Source organism: Mauremys reevesii, linkage group 2, assembly GCF_016161935.1.
Source record: "Mauremys reevesii isolate NIE-2019 linkage group 2, ASM1616193v1, whole genome shotgun sequence".
Taxonomy (NCBI): domain Eukaryota; kingdom Metazoa; phylum Chordata; order Testudines; family Geoemydidae; genus Mauremys; species Mauremys reevesii.
Genome location: NC_052624.1, coordinates 227,536,624 through 227,557,502, shown reverse-complemented (window position 1 = coordinate 227,557,502; position 20,879 = coordinate 227,536,624). Strand labels below are relative to the sequence as shown.

The 20,879-nt window shown below is 43.3% G+C and overlaps 2 protein-coding genes across 6 annotated transcripts in view; one reads left to right on the top strand and one right to left on the bottom strand.

Annotated features, from left to right (window-relative positions):
* Positions 1-11,385: 11,385 nt before the first annotated feature.
* CRH (corticotropin releasing hormone) lies at positions 11,386-13,158 on the top strand. Its single transcript, XM_039526645.1, has 2 exons — positions 11,386-11,609; positions 12,175-13,158. The coding sequence occupies exon 2, from the start codon at positions 12,190-12,192 to the stop codon at positions 12,712-12,714; it is 525 nt and encodes a 174-aa protein (XP_039382579.1). The 5' UTR covers positions 11,386-11,609; positions 12,175-12,189; the 3' UTR covers positions 12,715-13,158.
* A 1,708-nt stretch (positions 13,159-14,866) lies between these two features.
* The window catches only part of TRIM55 (tripartite motif containing 55), a 74,611-nt gene continuing 68,598 nt past the window's right edge, over positions 14,867-20,879 (bottom strand). For 3 of the 5 annotated variants that reach the window (XM_039525163.1, XM_039525161.1, XM_039525162.1), the window contains one exon: positions 14,867-16,887. In XM_039525163.1, the coding sequence (XP_039381097.1) occupies positions 16,768-16,887 (120 nt within the window). In that variant the 3' untranslated portion in view covers positions 14,867-16,767. The remainder of the gene's footprint in view (positions 16,888-20,879) is intronic. The other 2 variants (XM_039525164.1, XR_005594196.1) reach the window with 2 other exon arrangements.

Below are 20,879 nucleotides of genomic sequence, written 5' to 3'. Positions count from 1 at the left end.
AAACATGGACCAAAAAGCCAGCCTGTGTCCTAAAGAGGTTACAATCTGTGGAATGAGTGGGAGCATCATGAAGACAACAATCTTTTTCCAGAAATGCCTTGTTCATGGTCCTTTGCAATTAGTCTTCTGAGACTCCACTTTCAGCAACATGCACCTGTTGCTGAGTGCATCCTAGTCTGAGCACAGAGAGACTTTGATCCTTCTATTTTTTAATAAACAACAAATAGTGCATGCGAGAGGTTTGCTCCTTTCAATACGCAGGCATCTGAATTTCTAATTGTTTAGCATTAGTCATAAGATAAGTAGGACAGAGGCGATGTTATATATAGTTCACTGCCTAGCCATTCAAAAAAGCTAGTGTGTTTATATTTCTTCCTCTATTTGCTCATTTAAAAGACAGGAGATGACAGTTGCAATACTGTCAACCCCAAGTGTTCAAAAATCATGATTCAGCCTCTCCCTGCCACGATCATGAGATTGGCTTAAAAATCACAAGATTTTAAAAAGAGAATAAATTTAGGAGGTGGGGGTTATTTGCCTTTTGAGCCTTGAGGGTGCACTCTGGTCATGTTTTCAAGCTTTTCTCTACAATCACGAGGGCTAGAAAGTTATCAGTTTTTGTAGACGAAAGCTGAGATTCTCACATAATCACAAGATTCCAGGGGCTGGGGCTTTAAGGAAAACACCACATTTCCCAAGGTTCACAATAAAAATCACAACAATTACTAGTCTTGTGTGTGTGTTTACCTATATTCACTTCTTTACTTCCCAGCCTCTCTCCCTCTTTCTGTGTGCACTATATTATATATATCACATATTACACCCCGGGGTGAAATCTTGGCCACACCAAAGTTTTTCAGTACAGCCAGTACTATCTGTATTTGCATCTCTCTCTCTCTCTCTCTCTCCCTCTCCCTCTCTCTCTCTCTCTCTTTCTCTGTCTGTGTGTGTAAATGTCACACATTTATTTCACGTTGTTTCCAGCATCTTTTTTGGTCTTTCACTCCTCTGGAAGAATGGAAAAATGTCACAGTTTGGAACTCCTCAATTCTCATCCAAAATTTCCTTACAAGCCAATCTGATCCGCTATAATTTTTCTTTCAAGATATCTGCAATGTTTTGTAAGCACTCTAAGGAGGTATGTTGGTAGGTGAGAAAGCACAGCTCAAGTAGCCAGGTCAGAATGAGTCTGCTCAGCTTCTGGAAAATGTGAGGTCACCATGCTCAGAAGTTTATCATGAGTATTAGCAAAGTTACTCCCATACAGGCATGATATCATCTCAATAGCATAGTCATTCCCACATTTGTAATACGACAACCTGTCTTACAGATAAATACAATAAATGCCACTGTTATTACCAACTAACAGAAAACTACTAGCATGCTTGGTTCTGAACATGTATGTAAAAAGATATGGTCCCTGCCCTAGACCAGAAAAGGACCAATAGGGAGATAGCAAATCATTTTCTGGAAATTGGGTATGCAAGGAGGCATAAGTTATGGATCTCCAAATCTATTTTAGGTAGATTTGTGTATCAGTCTGACCAAAGCACAGATGTTTTTTTATTGAAGAGTTTCTCGTTACCTATTTGGGTGTTGGTGGGAGATTGTCCAGGCTAATCACAGCTGTCTCTAGTGGCAGAAGTCCAGTGCAATGCATTAGCAAGGGTCTTTAATTTATCCCAATGCTGAGAACAGGGCTTCGAGTGTGGCAGCAAGGGCTGGAATGGGGGCATTGGTTCTTAAAGACATACATTTTTAAAATATATTTGGGGATCAGATGGGAAGCTCCTTTTACAGACATGGATGTGAGCACCCAAGCAGGCAGCCACATGCTGTAAAATCTGGGAGCCAGAGTGTTTAACTGTCCAAACTCCCAGATTTAAGAGCTCTGTTGAGTTACCCAGCTTTGAAAATTGGACCAATTACTTAACTCGTTGCCAAAAGATAATGGGCCAGATTCTGCCCCATTTGAAGTCACAGAAGTAACTGGTGGCACAAACCAGCCAATGACCCTTAAGTGATGACTATTTTTCATCAAGATATTTTAACGGGCTAGAAAATGTATCATTTCTCTATGGTTTTATGGTGTTCAGTCATTTATCTTGCTCGCCCAGGAACAATCACGCTGAAAGTCATTAGCATGATTTGTTTTTGCAATGTGAGAACTCTATGAGCTAAGTGTGGGCTCTTCTCTTACTCAGCTCCTCCCTCCCGCCCCGCCACAGAGGGGGTGGGGGGAGACTATTAAGGGATCCTTACCTCCCTGTGGCAGAAATTAAAGATTGTGATAGGCCTGGGAGGAGACAATTTCAGATTTTCATCTAGCTCTTCATGTCTGGCCCAGAGTTCCCCATATTATTCCATCTTTCCTCCCCCTTAATTTGCTGCACATGCTCAGAAAAAAATGCTGCTTCCACTTGTTGCACCTGATGCCTTTTAATGTTAAAACATTGACCCAAAATCAATGTCTAGCAGCTGCTCAAAGTATTGTAAATTGCATTTCCCTTCTCACCCTCAGATTGAGAACATCATAGCTGATGCTCAGGCCTTGCCAGGTAAAAAAGTGAGCATGCTTTGGTCACTTCTACAGCTCACATTTCTTCTTCAGCAGCTCCTCTTGTTAGATACATCAGCCCACACTCTGCAGTCCTTACAATGGGTCAGATTATGAACTCAGTTACATCAGTGTAAACTGGAGTAATGCCATGGATTTCAGTGGTGTTGTTCCAGATTTACATCAGTGTACTGACATTAGTATTCGGCACTTATTCCTTATGCTAGCATCTATGGGATTGGGGCCCAACCAAAGTCTGATGGTTTGGGCCCTGAGGTTGCAAACATGCAGCGAGATTTGCTTTATTGTAAAATATCTGCAGACACAAAAGCAAGCCCTGAATACAAATGACTTTCATGCTTTCACAGGACACTTACTTGATGGATCCTTTTGCTATTATCAATAGCCGTAAAATGATTAGTTCCTGAAGAATTATCAGTAATGGCTGTGAAAGCTCACAAATGTACCCTCAGCACCTTCCCCATCCATTATCTGAGTGCAAGAATAGCAAATTAAATTCCTTGTGAGGTAAATATAAAGGTCAGCTGCTGCCTCTCTAGATAGGGGCTGTCAAGAGGGTAAAGACATATCCCTTTCCAATGCTCAGAGGCTGAGTCTTTTTCCCGCCTAATTTGACATCCTCCTTTTGCCAGTCAGAATTAGGTGGGTACCGTGAGGCCCTTGTATTCTTATCATGGTGGAAGGGAACTAAGCACATGACTCCCATGAACACTAAAGGGAATTGCGCAAAGACATGGTAAGCCTTCTGCTCCAGTGACTCTGTGCACAGGGCATGCTAGAGCCCAAATAGACATTATGGGCTTGATTCAGAAATTCCTGGGTGAGGTTCTCTGGCCAGACTAGACGATCATCATGGTCCTTTCTGGCCTTCAAATCTATGAACTGCAGCAAGGGTTTATCCCACCCAACAATTACTCCAGCTGTCATGGATCAAGGACGTTTTGAGTCTGATTTTCAATGGGGCCTGCACCAGATCTGCCCTTCCATGGGCACATTATAAAACCATCAAAACAAACATCATCCTGTGAGGGAGGACAATCTTTTGGCCGAGACACTGGACATAAGCTCAGGAAATCTGAGTGCTGCCAAAGACCACCTCTGTGATCTTGGATAAATCACTTAATCTTCCTATGCCTCAGTTCTCCACTGGAAAAATGGGAATCATACTTCTCTACCTAGTGTCTGTTACAGCTGTCCCCCTGCAGGATTCCTTTCCCCCCCCCTCCTTTCTGTTTGTGCTAAGTGGCCGCCCCCCCGGCCATTGAACTGACCAAAGTCACAGCCTGGCCCTGCTCATGGGGATGGCTTGTGCAGACTGACTGGAGCCATTGCTCTGCTCAAGGAGGGGGGCTTCTTGTTCCTTTGTCTAGCTTCTTTGTTCAGACCCGGCTCGGTGTAGGGTGCTCTGCCCAGAAATGCAAGACCTAAAGTGGCCAAATAGCTGAGTGTATGAGTCATACCTGTGGCTCAAAAACTTGCCCAGGCATGTTCTGTACTCACCTGCAGCCTTCTTTCCTCCCCTGTAACAAGGGGAACCAATCAGAGTTACTGGCGGGAAACTGCCTAAGTTTGCCTTTAAAACCAGACATTTTCTGATCAGACCCCCGGAGAGGTTCCTGCATTGCCACCTGGTCTGATCAGCTAGGGGTCTTTGGGGGGCCCTCTCCCCGCTCTCGTTTGTTTTTGAGCGTACCCCCGTTTTTAAACTCCCCTCCCACGAACAACGAATTTTGCCTGGAGAGCTCCTGATTATTGTAAGCGAATCGAGTCCTCTCTGCGTCCTCTGATGCTAAAACTGCTGTTCCTGTTGCTGCTTTGGGGATTGGTAAGGAAAACCTCTTGCACACTCCCCTTGTTCTAACTGCTGGCTTTCTTCCCCCAGCAGGCAGACCCAAGTTAACTCCGTGGTCTGTGTTCTGTAACTGCTCTGCTTCTAGCTCTGCAGCGCCTTTGCTGCTAGGAATAAACCTGTGCCGCTGCTAAGCCGTGCCTCCCTGGACTCTATCCTGGGCAGCCTACTTGCAGTCGTCCCACTGCTGCAGCCACCACCTTAAACCCCTCCCCCCCCTTGGAGCTGTATCCTGGGCACACACCACTCTGCCCTCTGGAACTACCCCTAGTATAAGGTGCACCCATTAGGTTAGGTTTAGCCTTTACTCTAGCTAAATTGTAATTTCATTTTGCATAGCTGTGGTTAAGTTAGGTTTAGAAAATTGTTTGCATTGTACTCTGTAAGTTAGGCTTAGAGAATTATTGTATTGTGTTTTGTTACTTGCTAATTTGTGTAGTCTTGGTTAAGTTAGATCATAGATAAAGACCTTGCTGTGTTCTGTATAATTGTGTTTCCCCCGTTCTCCCCGTGCCCCCCCCCCCCCGGGCTTCCCCAGTCTCTTTGCTGCTTAAACTCACAGCCTGTCTGTTCTCTGTGTCTCCCTGAGTTTAAATCTCCCTCAATTGTATTGCTAAAATCTAGCATAAAACCCCATTGGTTACCCTTTTTCTCTCTGACACACCTCACATTTTACATTTACACCACTGTAACACATTTTTACCTAGAGTTGTTGGCTATTTAACACATTTTACCCATAACTGTTAGTTGGTTATATGCTGCTGTGACACACCCTTTACATAGAAATTGTTAGCTACCTGTTACATTTATATTTCAGTGTTAATTGGTTACCAACTGTATTGTACCCAACTGTATTGTACCCCACTGTATTATACCCCACTATTGAAACCCCCTATACTATTTACTAAAAGAAACCCCTCCCCAATTGTCTACCTTAACAAACCCCATACCCTTCACTATTGAATTTTCCCTGTTTTTGCATTTTTCTTAATAAAGTTTATTTTGCACCCCACCAGTGCAATAGTTGTCCCCCAAGATCCCCTACCTGCTGGCAGGATCACCTAGCAAGACTGTTGTGAGGATATGTTATTTAAAACACATGTGGAGTTCTGATACTGGGGGGGGAGGTGCACCATAGAGAATCCTAGGAAACACCCAAAATAAAGACTTTCCAAAATGAAATTATTTTAAATTGGCTTTAAAACAAATTAAAACCGGACAAGAGGGGTAGCATTCCCAAGCCCCTTGTTCTCAGATGAAAAGACAAGGGCCTGACTCAGATTTTACCCAGTCTTTACCTTGACAATGTCTCTTTAGTCAAATTGCTCTAAGAGTAGCTTGGAAAGCTCCTCCCCATAAGCTAAAATGTGAAGAATGGGCAGATGCCGTCCCTTTAAAATGACTTATCACCCTCACTGCATAATAAAATATTTTGTATCTTAGTCTTTTTTTCTGTAGTCTACCTGGAAATCCGCTACATTTTAGATTTGTGAGCACTAATATCAATAGTGTATTTAAAAAAAACGTAAGAAAACTTAGCGTACTCATACATCATTGTATATCAATTAATGCAGACACAACAAAAACATGAAGAAATATACGGCACTCACCTGAAAGTAATATGTCTTATTGGATATAATGCTTTAGAATGGCCTTCTTGTCACTCAGCTGTGTTGTATTGTGTGTTAGAGATTTGACTGTATGGACTTAGCATAACTATGGTATATAAAAACCATGCTCATGGGCCATAGTAATATGAGATGATGAAAACATTTGCTATGAATAACAGCTAAATTCTGCCCCTAGCTTGGTAATGAAAAGGAATATATTCCTTTTTTGTAGTAAACGAAACAATTGAAAAGCAAATCAACCTTCTAGCATGGTGTGATAGACTTAAATTCTGCCATCTCCCATAATATATGGGGTCAGATCCATTACTGGTATGACCCTATTAACTTCAGTAGTTACACCAGGTTTAAATTTGGTCCATATATTTTCAGATCCATGTTTTTTTAAGACCATTTACTTAAAAATGTCTGTGCTTATTGAAGCTAGCCAAACGATGGACTTGATAACTTATTACATCTTTTCCATTTGTAGATATTATTATTCTTTTATGATTCAGAACTTTGAAAATGGTATGTCTGACCCCATAATGGGCAGTATTAGTATAATATTAAAACTTTTCATATAGCAGCCATAGGGAAAAAAAGGAAACTCATGAATATGATATAACTGATATTTGCATGGTTCCTATATTTGAACATTCCAAATAGTATTCAGAGTGTCTCATGGACTAATTTTTTTAAGGATGTGGAGACCCATGTGTTTCACCCAGGAACTAATTAATTTCTGGATAATGCTATTTGCACTTAGGAAGCCAATTCTGTATTTGAAAGATTGAAGGAGGTGGTTTGTCATCTATCTGGATATCATAGGTACTTTTATGGTCTCCATCACAGTATAATCATCACAATCTTTCATGTATTTAAACATTTGTAAGACCTACAACACATAATTAAAGACCCATCTCAGGGGAAAATAAAGGTTAAATATGATCATATTTGCTCGGTAGCAAGTATGTGTGAAAATACAAACCCTACTCAAAAGAAGAATCATCTAAAGCAGTGGCTCTCAATCTTTCCAGACTACTGTACCCCTTTCAGGAGTCAGATTTTCTTGTGTACCCCCAAGTTTCACCTCACCTAAAAGGTACTTGCTTACAAAATTAGACACAACAATACAAAAGTTCTACAGCACCGTGTTACTGTAAAATTACTTATGTTCTCATTTTTAACAATATAATTATAAATTAAATCATTTGGAATATAAATATTGTACTTCCATTTCAGTGTATAGTATACAGAGCAGGATGAACAAGTCATTATATGAAATTTAGGTTTGTACTGACTTCACTAGTGCTTTTTATGTAGCCTGTTGTAAAACTAGGCAAATATCTAGATGAGTTGATGTACCCCTTAGAAGACCTCTGCGTACCCCCAGGGGTATATGTACCCCTAGTTGAGAATCACTGATCTAAAGAGCATGCCAAGGTGCAGTACTCTTGCAAGTGTAGGCTTATGCCAAAATTGAGCAACCTTTCCCAATCTACCTGCTATTTTCACTGTCACTAGTATTCTTTTGAGGGGCTAGGGGATAACATTGGCTGCAATATCTAACTTAAAATATATCAAATATAAAATCTATTGGGTCAGATCTTGAGCTGGTTTCAATTTGCATAATTCCATTGGAGCTCATCCATTGTACTTGGAAGCTCATTCATATCAGCACTTCATCTTCTTTAGCTCTGTGATCACACTATAATAGGCTTCATGTCCTTTTCAAATATACCACAGACTGAAAATGGTGATGTTATGACAACAAACACTCCAGCTTGCATCTAGAGTCCCATTTTAAAGAGTACGTCTTACATCCGCTATCATTTGATCAAACTTAGCTCCTGTTTCTGTGAACCACTTGTAAACATCAGTGTAAGTTGTGCTATCATACTATAAAAACATCCAAATAGCTTCTCTTCTATTTACAAGATGCGTGCCTTTCTGTATTTGTTATCATATGTGTTTCAGTTCATGACTGCCTGAGTTAACACACATTAATGGGCATGCAAAGCTGCCTGTGTTATGTTGTTATTTCTGTTTTTCCAGTTGTTTATTAGATATGTTTTTAAAAATAGCTGGGTGGATAGACACAATGGGAGCTAAGGATGTATAGTGCCTCTCAGAAGATGTTCAGCTTCTTGCTGGATCTTACCTCATATAATAATTCTGTGCATTGCTTATTATTTTACAAACTTACTTTTGGGGCAAGATATTCCTATTGTTATGAAACTCTCATAAATGTTTAGCTGAGTTATTAATAGTAATATCTAGAGGGGCAACTAAGATTAGCACAGTCTGCCCCTCAGATGCCAGCCAAGCATACAGGAAGAGACAGTCCTTGCCTCAAAGAACTTACAATCTAGACAAGATAAACAAAGACAGAGGGCTGGCAAGTTGCAATACCTACGGTCAAGTTGCAATTCTGAACTATAATTACAGAAGGGCCCAAGATGTGATCAGCAGTTTGAACCAACAAAAATATCTTGGATGTGGGGTGGGGTTTTGGTTCTACCCATTATAAAGGTAAGGTCCACTTGTGAAATTTGGATTCAGGCCTGAGTTTGGATTTCAAACACCTGGATTTCAGGCATGTTCCTCTAGAGGGTAATGGGTTTGAAGATGGAATTCTAAACTCAGAAGGCCAGATAATAAGCTGGTGGAAATCAGCATCATGCAATTGACATTAATGGAGCTGTGCCAACTTACACCATCAAAACTTGCCTTCTTTTGGTATGGTTATGCCTCACAGATAGGCTTTTTCATACATCCAACTGGAAACTGAAATCCATTTACCATTCAGATGTTTTTCATAATGTTCCCACCTCCATTGCTAATTAAGACCCTGATTCAGAAAAGCTTAAAGGTAAGGTAAAGGTAAGGTAATAGGTAATTTCTGCTTCTGCTTCTGCTTAAGGGCTTTCCTGGTACCCAGTAAAGCTATTTGGGGCAAGTTTGCCCTCAGATATGCACTGATATCAGTGGGGTTCTTCACACAGTTTAGAGGGCAGCATTTGGTCCCTTGTATTTAAGTCTCTTACAGCCCTACTGCACCTCCAGTGGGATCCCGAAAGGGCCAAAGTGTGTTGTCAGTGGGGACTGAATTCATGTAAATGACATCGGAATTTGACCCAAGATGATATCACAAATGAATTGCACTCATTTCCATAAGAGCAAGTTTTGGTGCTGCAGGATCATGCAAAGAGAGAATTCTGTCTGTGAGGAAGTAGGTGAACCAACATCAGGAACTCAGAGAAATATTTGCCAGTATCTTTTTAAGTCAGTGATCTGTTTTCCCAAAATTGCTGCAATATGAAAGTTCTCCTTTAATATAATCTTAATATAGTGATATGCGCTTTAATATTAGTTGTAATTTCACCAGCATAAGATGTATTCAGATTAGACTTTTGGCTCCTAGAGAATCGAGTCTTCCTTTTCTACAATCTTTGTACAGCACCTAGCACAATGCGGTGCTGGTTCATGACTAGGGCTTCTAAGTGCTACAGTAATACAAACACAATCAAATAAAATAATACACGAGGGGACTGAAAGAACTCACTGACTTGGGACTGAAGTCACTTTTCCCCACTATTGACGTGCTGCAAAAATAACATTAAATTGACTGCTAGAAAGAGCGTGTGTGGTTACCTTTTCCCTTATTACTGTGCAGTTTTACAATGATGCCTAGAGCACATTACCCCCCTTTTGTTGTTATACATCTAAATAATTTGATTGTTTAATCCATTAAAACGGCGTTATTTGTCACGAACTAAGGGTGAAAAACCTCCACATACCAAGCCGTTTCTGTCTAAGCAACAGTTAATCAACGGCATCATTTAAGCCCGAGTTAATCGAGGCTTCTTCTTTTTCTTACCATAAATTCATGGGTCTCTAGTTTTTGTTTGAGGCACTACAGCAGCATCCTGCTGGCGACTGTGCCTGCGACGAAACGTACACGACATCCCTTCACAACCCTTCCTCACAGCCCGCCTGAGTTCTGATCAACTGCATAAAGGCTTGAAGAGCGCTTCTGATTGCCGCGCAGCAAAGAAACAAGTGTATCATCAAACACAATAGTATCATTTTCATCCAGACAACTGCCCTCAAATGCCACTGAATGCGTTTTAACAGCCATTCACTCATGTGCTTTTAATTTCTAGACGGCAAAACCAAGGGTCTCGTGAAACTGCCAACGTTTTTTCAATAGGAAAATAATGTCAGCCTGGTATGCACAGATCGCAAGGCGTCTTTACATCTCACCGATGAAGCAGAAAACAAGAGATAAGAAAAGGGGAAGTTTCCATAAATCCCGATCGTTATATGTAGGTTGATTGACTCACTGTTAATACAGAAATTCGGATCACACGGTTAATGTACAACCTAATGGCAACTGTCGCGTTTGCAGGGTTTTTTGAATAAGACACTTCAACAGACTTAGTTATAACACTTCCTACCTGCCACCGATCTGATCGTTTCAAGTTAATTGCAAATGCAGGCGTTGATTTCTCTAACAGATGCGTCCTGAAGCGGTAACTTTAGCCCTACGACTTGCAAACACAGACACTAGCAAACCTGACACCCCGACAGCAGATCTCTTGTGTATCACAGTTTGATGTCGCTTATGTGTTTTCAAACAGTAGGTTTCCCATAAAAACACATTAGTGCCTGAGTCTCATTGGCTGGATTTTACCTCCCGCTTTACTGGAAATTTAACTTGAGTGTATGTTACCAATTATTAAATTTTCAGACCAGCTAAGTGTGTTAAGAGATTCAACTGGAGATTAGCATCTCGGACCTCTCATCGAGCTAGAGATGGGAAATCTTGGTAAAATATCGCCTCGGGGTCCTTTATCGGGACTTTTATATGGGGGTGTTTTACTTGTTGATCTTACATATAAATTGGTACTGGCGATGAGCTGTGTTGGCATTAGAACAAACTGTCTCTAGTTCATCATTCTGACTAGATGTTCGCTCGGGAGGCTGACAAAGCCAGGGTGCAAGCTCTGAATCTGATTAGCAGCCTTGCCCGGCTCTGGATCCGGGCTGACAGCAGGTACTTCACATGCGGGACTAGAGTGGAAAGTTTTCTGCCCGCTCGGCCTTTCATAGTAAGAAGTCGGTCGCTGTTGCTTTCAGCCCCCGTTGGGAAATCTCATTCAAGGATTTTTGTCAATGGGAGAGCGCCCTGCTCAGCTCCCCCGACCCAGCTCCGGCTGACGTCACTAACGAGGCGATAAATATCTGTTGATATAATTGGATGTGAGATTCTGTGTTGTGATAGCAAAACTCTGCCCATTGCTGCTCCGAAAGGGCCCCCATGATTTATTCAGCAGTGGATCGGGGCACGCAATCGGGCTGTCAAGAAAGCGTCAGCTTATTAGGCAAGTGCTGCGTGATTCCAGAAGAGGGTCTACGCTATAAAATCACGCACCCAGGCTCTGATTAGGAGAAAATCGGATCACAAGTTGGGGAAGAGGCGGCACGGACAGAGTGACAGCGGGACCTCGCGAGCCCCCAGTGCGGACAGACTCCACCTGCCCTACGAACCGGCAGCGGCATCGCTGAGGTAGGCAGCGATCACCGGCCTGAGCCGCAACCGAGCAAACTTCTGCCTGCCCGGGTGCAGCTGTGCGGCTCTGGCGGGCAAGCGGCTGCAGAGACTTCCAAGGAGCCTGGCAAGCCAGCTCCTGGGGGTCCCGCGGGAGGGAGCAATGACCTCGGGGCCGGGGGCGGGGGGAACATGGCCTGGGAAGCAGCCACGGCGCGGTACGTCTTTAAACGGGACATTTGCTCCCTGCCCGGCCCCGGCTGGCAGCGGGCCCTCGCTTGCTAGCCGTGCTGCGGCGCTGGGCCCGTCGGGGGCTTGCTCCTGCCAGCGCCTCTGAGACGCCAGCCGGAGAAGGGAGCAGCCCGGGGCAGGGCCAGAGCCCGGGGCGCAGGGGGCGGCTGATCCTTTCAGCACCTCGGACAGCGGCCCGAGCGGCTCCCTCCCTGGGGTCGGCCGGCGGCCAGCCGCACCCACCGGGCTGTGCGCTCCCGTCCCGACCGTCTAACTCCAACGCGGCAGGTTTTCTCTCCCCGCCCCGCGCCTTCTCCTCCCGCCCTCCCCCCGCTTCTGTCCCCCGTTGCAGATCTGGGCGTTGATCATGAAGCTCCAGCTGTTGGTCTCCACAGGGATCCTGCTGGTTGCTCTCCTGCCCTGCCATGACTGCAGAGCCCTCAGCAAGAGCCCCTCCGCCGCCGCCAGCGCTCCGCTGCCGCCAGATTTCCTCCAGCCGCCGCCGAGCCTGCCCGTGCTGCTCCGCCTGGGAGAAGAGTATTTCCTGCGGCTGGGCAACCTCAACAAGAGCCCCGCCGCCTCCTTCTTCGCCTCTAGCAGCAGCAGCCGCCTACCGCCCGGCGCCCCCGCCACCAACTTTTTCCGAGCAGCGGTGCAACAGCTGCAGCAGCTCCCCGAGCGCTCGCTGGAGAGTGCGGCGGGCCCCGGGGAGGGGGAAGCCGAGAGCCTGCCCGGGGAGGCGATGGAGAGGGAGAAGCGATCCGAGGAGCCCCCGATCTCCCTGGATCTGACTTTCCACCTCCTCCGAGAAGTCTTGGAAATGGCCAGAGCCGAACAGTTAGCGCAGCAGGCTCACAGCAACAGGAAACTGATGGAGATCATCGGGAAATGAAGCGGCCTCGCCTTGCCAAAGAGATTCTGCAGTTAGCACAAAACGATACAGTATGATATACCATAGTGCTGCTCTGATGTCATCTCTTTATTTTTCTATAGCTTTAACATAGAGGGTGTACGCTGAACAGAGCCCATGGCCCTTGGTTAGCATGCACAGCAGTGTATTCCCGTGCAGTGACGAGAAAAGTGTCATTTGTAACTTTCCGACCTTTATTTCTCCATTTCAAACTTGTTCTAGTGACATCGCTACTTAGGAGGGGGACAGCGGAAGAAAGGTTTCAAAGAAGCCATTGGAGAAGAGAGATACTTTTCTTGTGGGAAAAGGTGTGTGTTTGTGTGTGGGTGTGGGTGTGGGGGGATCTCTGTAAGCTACTGCGACTCAACTTTTTCCTGTACCATGTCCGTAATAAAACATCTTTTCAGCGCTCGGTCAATTTTGTTGTGTAAGAGAATGTTTAATATTTATATTTTTAATAAAAGCTGCAAAGTAACTGTGGTTTTATAGACTTTCTTGCCTTATGGTCTTCTAGATTCAGCAGGGGTTTCCTTTCGGTATATATTAAAAAAAGCTTTTCCTGAGCTATTTGTTTGGGTTTTTTTACACCCACCCACCCCTAACAGCGCTGAAATGAAACGGAGGATTGGTCAATAACTTGCACGCTGATAGCTCAAGAGGAGAGAGGTGTACGATGAGTATATGTCAATTATAGGAAACTGCTAAGGGTATGTCCTGAGAATACAGCTAAGGGTCTGGGTCTGGAAAAAGACTTTAGTGCAGTTCAAGGGTCTCTGGGATATTTATGCTTTCTCCCGGTTATATTCTTTAACACCGCATGCACGACATGTACAGAAAATGCATCTATCAGGGTACTTAGCAGCATTTTCACTCTCCGCTCCCAAATTCAATTGTTTAACTCAGCTCTGTTAAAAGAAAATGACTCCAATCTAAAACCTGTCGTTCAGACAGCCAGTCTATCTCCCTCCCCATTTTTCTTGTCTCCCATTTAAACAAAATGAGGGCGGCTGTGCTGTGTTTACAGGGATGCAATTAAAAAATCCCCAAGGAGCTGGAAAATTATTGCACCTGAGAACTATTTTACATGAAGTTTTGCGGGGATTAAGCCACACGCCTGGCAATGCCACGGGTGATTGTTTTGTAAAGTTGAACGCTTAACGTCGAAAAATCCAATTCTGTTCATGAGAAGAAACGTTTCTACAAAACGCTTTAAACAGACATAAATGTACTCGCCCCCTTCCCGCTAACCCCGCCATACAGTCTATCGAGAGGCCAGATTTGAGCGAGCTGCTGGGTGTCCAGCACCTCAACCATCCCCTGCATGATTAAACACTTCTGACGCAGGGTATAATGCCACAACAGCGCCGAAAGAGGCACTAGGGAAAACTGAACCGTGAACGCCTTTTTGAACTCTCTAAACACACACAACACCCAATCCTGCACGCCACACACTAACCCCGACACCAGTGGGAGTTTGGGCGCGTGGGGAACGGAGAACTGGGCTCCCAGCACTAGCCCAATAAGGTCCTGTGTTAACTTCAAAGCAGATGTTCCAATCTCTTGGGCGGAGCACGAACTTTGATGAAAGTTTCTAATTAGGGATGACACCTCACACTCTGTAACATGCCCTGAAGCGTCTATCGTGTGACTGGCCGAATGGGAACCCCAAAGAATTACATTGCTCTAAAAGGAGGGTTCAGTCTCTGGAGTATATTCTCCTCTTGGGACCCTACACTGCCATCCTTGTACGTAAGAACTTCCCATTGAATACAGCTGGAGTTTGTGAATGGAGAGACGGCAGGATCTGGTGGGCCTGTAATTAACACGAGTGAGCGTTGAGTTCGGGGATACATCTGTGTGCAGGCTGCGCTCAAGCAGAGAAATGCATTTTATGGTGTCATGAAACTGATTTTTAAAATGTTTGGTTTAAGGCAATCACTCAAGTGCTATTGATTTTGTTAAACACTTTAAATTCTCATATTCGCATGAGTACGGGAAACGGACAGTTCCTTACTAAATTCATTCATATTTATGAAATCAGCTTTCTCCTATTATCTTATGAATCATCAGGAAAAAAAGAGTTCAAAGGGATTTTGTGAAACCAATGAAGACAAGTCTGAGTATTGGTTGCAAATATTCATTAGGAATAACTTGTCAAAAAACAAGAACAAAATCTTGTGGAAAAAACACAACTGGATGTGGTGATGAATTTTACTGCTGTTCAGTGAAGATATAACTCTTAACATAGGCTTTGTTATTTCAAAGCTTTTTACAAACATTAACTAATTGATCCTCAAACCCATCCTTCATAGTCTCATTTTACAGGAAGAAAAACAGAAACAACATTGATGGCAAATGGCTTTTCAAAGGCTACTCTGCAAACTGGTGTCAGAATTGGGCTTTGTATTCAAGAATTACTTGGCTCCCACATTCGACTATACTGCCTTCTAGCATGTATTAATCAACCATTTCATGCTATTGACTGTAGTACCATGTCTTCATGGTCAGTCATGGTGCTATAAGAAGAGCTGTGTATTCAGGGCCTGATCCAAAGCCCATTGAAGTCAGGGGAAAGATTCCCCTTGACTTCAGTGGGCTTTGGATCCGGCTCTCAGACCCTGACCTTGTAAGATATTGATCACTCTCAAAGACTATTGAACACTTTCAGAGATGATGACAGTCAGCACTCATTAGGAAATACAGTATTCAGTTCTGTAATCATTTTTTAAACTGTCCTTAGAGAGTTAGGGTGAAATCCTGACCCCATGGAAGTCAGTGGGAAAACTCCCAGAATTTCACCTTCAGAATCAAATGCAATGTCAATCTGCTCACCATTATAAAAGGCATGTCAGTTTATGTAATCAGTTTCATTAGTTAAATATCTGTAGTACACTTCTCTCTGCACTGTGGTAGCCTTTTCCATGGGTTTATAATCTTTCAAATGCAATCTTTAAGAGATACTTGCTATACACTCATCACAGTTCAGCTCAGAATGGTCTTTCCTGGTTTCAGAGGTCTTGCCCTTTTACTATCAAATTGCTCATTATGATAAAAGTGAGTGTGTTGATTTCATGTATTAAAGGAAGTTGAGAAGCTATAGGTATAACAGACTGTGGTAGACAGGCACAAGCTGACACTCATTCAGAACCCTCTCTTTGTCTTTTGGGGAAGTACAGATAATGAACCACATATAGATCAGTATCCCACATAATTCAGGAAGGGTTCCAATCCAGTGCTTCCTATACCTATATCTTTATTGTCTACAGCTATATAAAATATAACACCAAATAACATTTCTGAATGGTTTGAGTGTTATTCATTGTGACCTATCAACCACAGCTGGAAAATACAAATCTAAGGGTGAAATGCTCCTCTTGCCACCCCCTTTATGCTCAGTTATTGCACATCAGCATGCAGTAGCACCACTTGTGCTGGAGCAATTCAGCACAGTGGTTGTGTTGAGTGGAATTTTAGACTTACCTTTGAATTTTGTGGCTTTCATCAAGGATTTGCCACAAGCATTAGCAATAAGTTGAAAAGATGGAGTTACTCCAACTGGAGTAATTAAGAGTAGTGAGGGGGTCATATTTTCATTGACAAATGATGCCATTAGTCATATTTCAACTAACAGTGTTGGGTAAGCACTTACAAAAATACAGCAGGACACCCAGGCTGGCTACAGATAATCATAGTGCTCACTAATTTTGCAACTATAATTATAGCCTGAAGCTTCTGTTCAACATTCTCCTTTCTGAAACAGGTTTTACTTGAACACACAGTCAAACTTAGTATAGTATTTCATCAAGACATCTATTAGTCCAGTTTTCCCACTCCCTTTATTCATCTATTTCCAAACATCACTCTAATCTAAAAGTATCAGATACAGTATAATGGAATTCAAATAACGCCCTTGGAATTAAAGCTGATCAAGATGTCCCTTATATGGACTATTTCTTGTTGGTTCCAGCCAGGTCACTTGCTGCCTCATGGCTCCTCTTAGGTAAGCACATCCAAAGCCAGCTGGAATGATAGTCATCATTCATTCAATGAGTTTAACCAGGAGAAAGAGAAGACATGACGAGCCGGCTCATCAGCTCTTTCACTGCTCACTGGAACGTCTTCCACTTGTCCTTGAGGGGATGGTTCAGACCCAGTCTGTATGAGAAGAAAATGTTTACAAGGGGAAGAAGAAAAGCTCATCTTTTAAAGCTGGGATTATGTTTGCAATACGGTTCTATAATACTAGCTTCTTTCTATCAATAAAGTTTGACAGGAAGTAGAAAGAAGGAAAGATAATGAACATGAAAAGCCTTTGGGGGCAGGGGCCATGAATGAAATCCTGGCCTATTGAAGCCAATGGGAGTTTTGCTATTGACTTCGATAGGGCCAGGATTTCACCCCATGTGAAAAGCATAGCTCAAAAGGCCTTAAATTCTTACATGAAATCAAATATATTTCCCACAGTAGGAGACTACACAATGTGAGTAAGAGTATCCAACTGTGAGAAATATACTTGATTTCAATGGGACTGTTTGCAAGTAAGGTATTATTTAAAATGAGTAAGGATGGTAGAATTAACACTAACACTAAATATGTCTCAACCATTTCTAACGGTTGCATAATGTAACGTTATCAAAATAATGGTGAAAACATATGTACAGGTATTGACAACATATCACAGATACTGATGAAGAACTACAGCATAGGATGGATGATTATTTAGCATTTTCCAAGCAATTTTTGTAAGTATGTAATGTTAAAATCCATACTGGAATTAGTGAGAAATGATGGTCTGTTATGTATAAGTTGGCTAATGGGCTTCATTCCAGTTACTGTCTAGTTGGACAATGTCATACCACTATAGGACAAGTCCTAAAGTCTTGTGGACATGAACACAAGTAGTTTCCTGTTTCTTTTTCTATATCTAATTGAAGTTTTCAGTTTATTTTTAAGGGGCAGATCCTTAATTAGTATTAATTGACATAGCCCCAGTGGTTTCAATGGGGGTAATTTAATTTACACCAGCTAAGAATCTGTCCCTAAAACTTGAAAGACAGATTAATCTAGTCTCTTAATTTGGACAAGATTATCAAAATGATGCATCTCTGTTGCAGGTTCAAAATGTGGTGTACAAATTTGGTCATATTATTTACATTTAAATTTTCAATGAACAATGCTTTCCAGTGAGTAAACCTATTGTGCACTTGAACGAGAGTGCAAAAATTAGTGGAAGACCTGGAGGAATAATTACCTATTTAAGCACTAGAGTTTCTTTTCAGCAAGGTTGTAGTGAAAATTTGTCTCCTAAACTTAGTAAACAGGTGTGTCTGCCGTGTTGTTGTCTGTCTCATAGCCTGGGATCAACAAGGCTACAACTTAGATGAGGTAATATCTTTTATTGGATCAACTTTGGGAAACTTCACAATATGAAGGAGAAGGAAGCCAGACTAAACATTACTTCCTGAGAAAATGCAAGAACCCATCTTATATTTAGCTCAGACACTCTGGTTACTTCCCCAGACTTGAAGAGCTCTGTGACGCTTGAAAGATTGTACCTTCTACCAACAGAAGTTGGTCCAATAAAATCTATTACCTCACCCACCTAGTCTCTCTTAGATTTGCACATTATAAGGAATTAGACACACAACAGTCAGATCCTCAGATGAAGTTCTGGCCCACAGACCTGAATAATGTGTGTAAAATCTTTTGGCCAAAACTTCTGACTGTAGGCATCCTAAAGTCAGATGCCTACAGTAAATAAGTGGCCTGATTTTTATAAGTGTTAAGCACCCAGCACTCCCCTTTGCTTGACTTCAATTGATGTGGTAAGTGCTCAGCACTTCTGAAAATAAAGCCATTTGTTTGGGTTTGTTATGTAGATTGAGATGCCTAAGTTTAGGGAATCCACGTTTGAAAAGTTTGCAACTGAAATGCTAGAACAGCTAAAAATAATGATTATGCATGCACGTTTTTGTGCACCCACGTCCCCACTAGGGCACTTAATATACACCCTTAGTGCACATAGTCTTAAATGTCTGGCAAATAATTAATAAAAACACCCACCTCACCTCTGATTTCTTCTCTAAAGCTGCCTTATTATTCTATCATTTATCTTACTGTACAGCATCAGCCAGATGGATCACTTCCACCTGATGTTCCAACAACTATTTCATTTTGGTTCCAGACTATGGGCTTGATCCAGCAAAGCTCTTAGGCCCAGATCCACAAAGGTACATAGGCACTGACACAATGAAGGTTAGGATCCTAAATAACTTTGTGGATCAGGGCCTTAAGCACATACTTAACTTTAAATCAACAGGGCACCTCACAAGCTCAAATTTAAGCATATGCATAAGTGCTTTGGTGGATTGGGACCTAAAAGAATTGGGAAGAATAAAAGAATAATTACTCGGTCATCTCTACATTAGGAGATGCACATTAATTAACACATTGTAGACCTTGCCTGCTGACACAAGTTTAAAGCCAATTGTCTTTTGTCTATGTGGCACAGGGTGGCTGGCCCCAGTAAATGAAGTAGGTCCAGCTCCCCTGTGCCAGAGCTGGTGCTCTCATTTAGCCAGTTATGAGAGTGAGGCATCACCTGGGGGCTATAAAAGGTCAGGGAGAGGCCTACCGAGGGACAGTCCTGGTGAGAGTTGGTCAGGAGACTGGAAGAGTCTCTGGGGAAAGTTGCAGAAAGATCTCTGCAGGCCCTCCCTGGCAAGAGGAAGGAATGAACTAGGAGACTGTATGTCTGGGACCAGGGAAAAGGCTGAGGCAGAAGAGCAGTGAGAGTGGTTTGCTGGCTGTTGTCACCAAGCCAGAGAACCAGGGATGGAGACAGCTGAAGACGGGACCAGCAGAGGAATTTACCAACTGACATCTCAGGGCCAGAGAGCTTAGCCCAGAGTGAAAGGGCCAGGGAGAATGAAGGAAGGGGCACTGAATGTTCCCAACAGAGAGGCTGTGGGGGGTTCCCAATGGGAAAAGCCCGGTTACATTCCAGCTGGAAGGGCTGTCCTGGTACAAGGACAGGTCTGGGCTATGCTGGATAGCTAGGGCATGGTGAGACTCCAGGGCTGCGCTGAAGAACTGGGCCACAGTGAGGGACACAAGAGCTGTGCTGGAAAGCCAGGCAGTGGTGTAGTCCTCAACTGCAGCATCTCCCTGTCCCCAGGCTGCAGGAATGGGGCACAGTGGTGTAGTGGAGCTGGAATGCTCTTCCAGTGTCTTTTAGCTCCATCACACTACTGGAGCCAGGGCCTGGAGAGGGAGGCCGGGGCTGGATGTTACCTGTAGTGTTTGGATTATGCTGGGGGAAGTCTGGACTATTCTTGTGGGACTTTTGTTATGATTTATGTGCACAAGATTCTGTAATAAATGAGCCCCGCAAGGGCTATAGTTATACTTGGGAATACTCTGTGGACTATTTCTGGCGACTCTGAAGGAGGGGAATTGAGGCAGGCCTGCCTGTTATGCTGCAGTCTGTCACAAGAGAGCACTCCAGGCAGGGGGCAGCCCTATGAAACTACATCAAGTAGTACATCAAATCATATCTAATATTATGCAGGCTAAAACCTGTTATAGCATGATGGTATTTCCCAGTTTAGGCACAAACTTCAAGACTCCTACAACCCCCCTTTGGTTTTGGATGTATTAAGTTTTTACTCCATGCATTTTGCCATGCTCAACAGAACTCCAGTCTACTAGCTCTCTGCTTGGTGAAAACCTCGGAGAGTACGTCTACACTGCGATAAAAGACCCACAGCACAGCTGCAGCTGCCCTGGGTCAGCTGACTCGGGTTCGTGGGGCTCATGCTGTGCAGCTTTACAAGTGCAGTGTAAACATTTGGGCTCAGGCTGGAACCCTGGCTAAAGCACCCTCCCCCTTCACGAACATCTGCACTGCAATTTTATAGCCCAGCAACCCGAGTCCTCTGAGCCCGAGTCAGCTGATCTGGGCCAGCCATGGGTCTTTTCAAGAGTCATTAATAGACACCACAATTAGCTGTGGGTGGAGTAGAGGCAATAGTGAGAATGCAGCTCTGCATGGACTTGTAAACTTGCGTTTTCGGACCTGGAATGTTTTAAGATCTGACACTCACCGAGTCATACAATCATTTAGACCTATTATTATCAGATTGGTA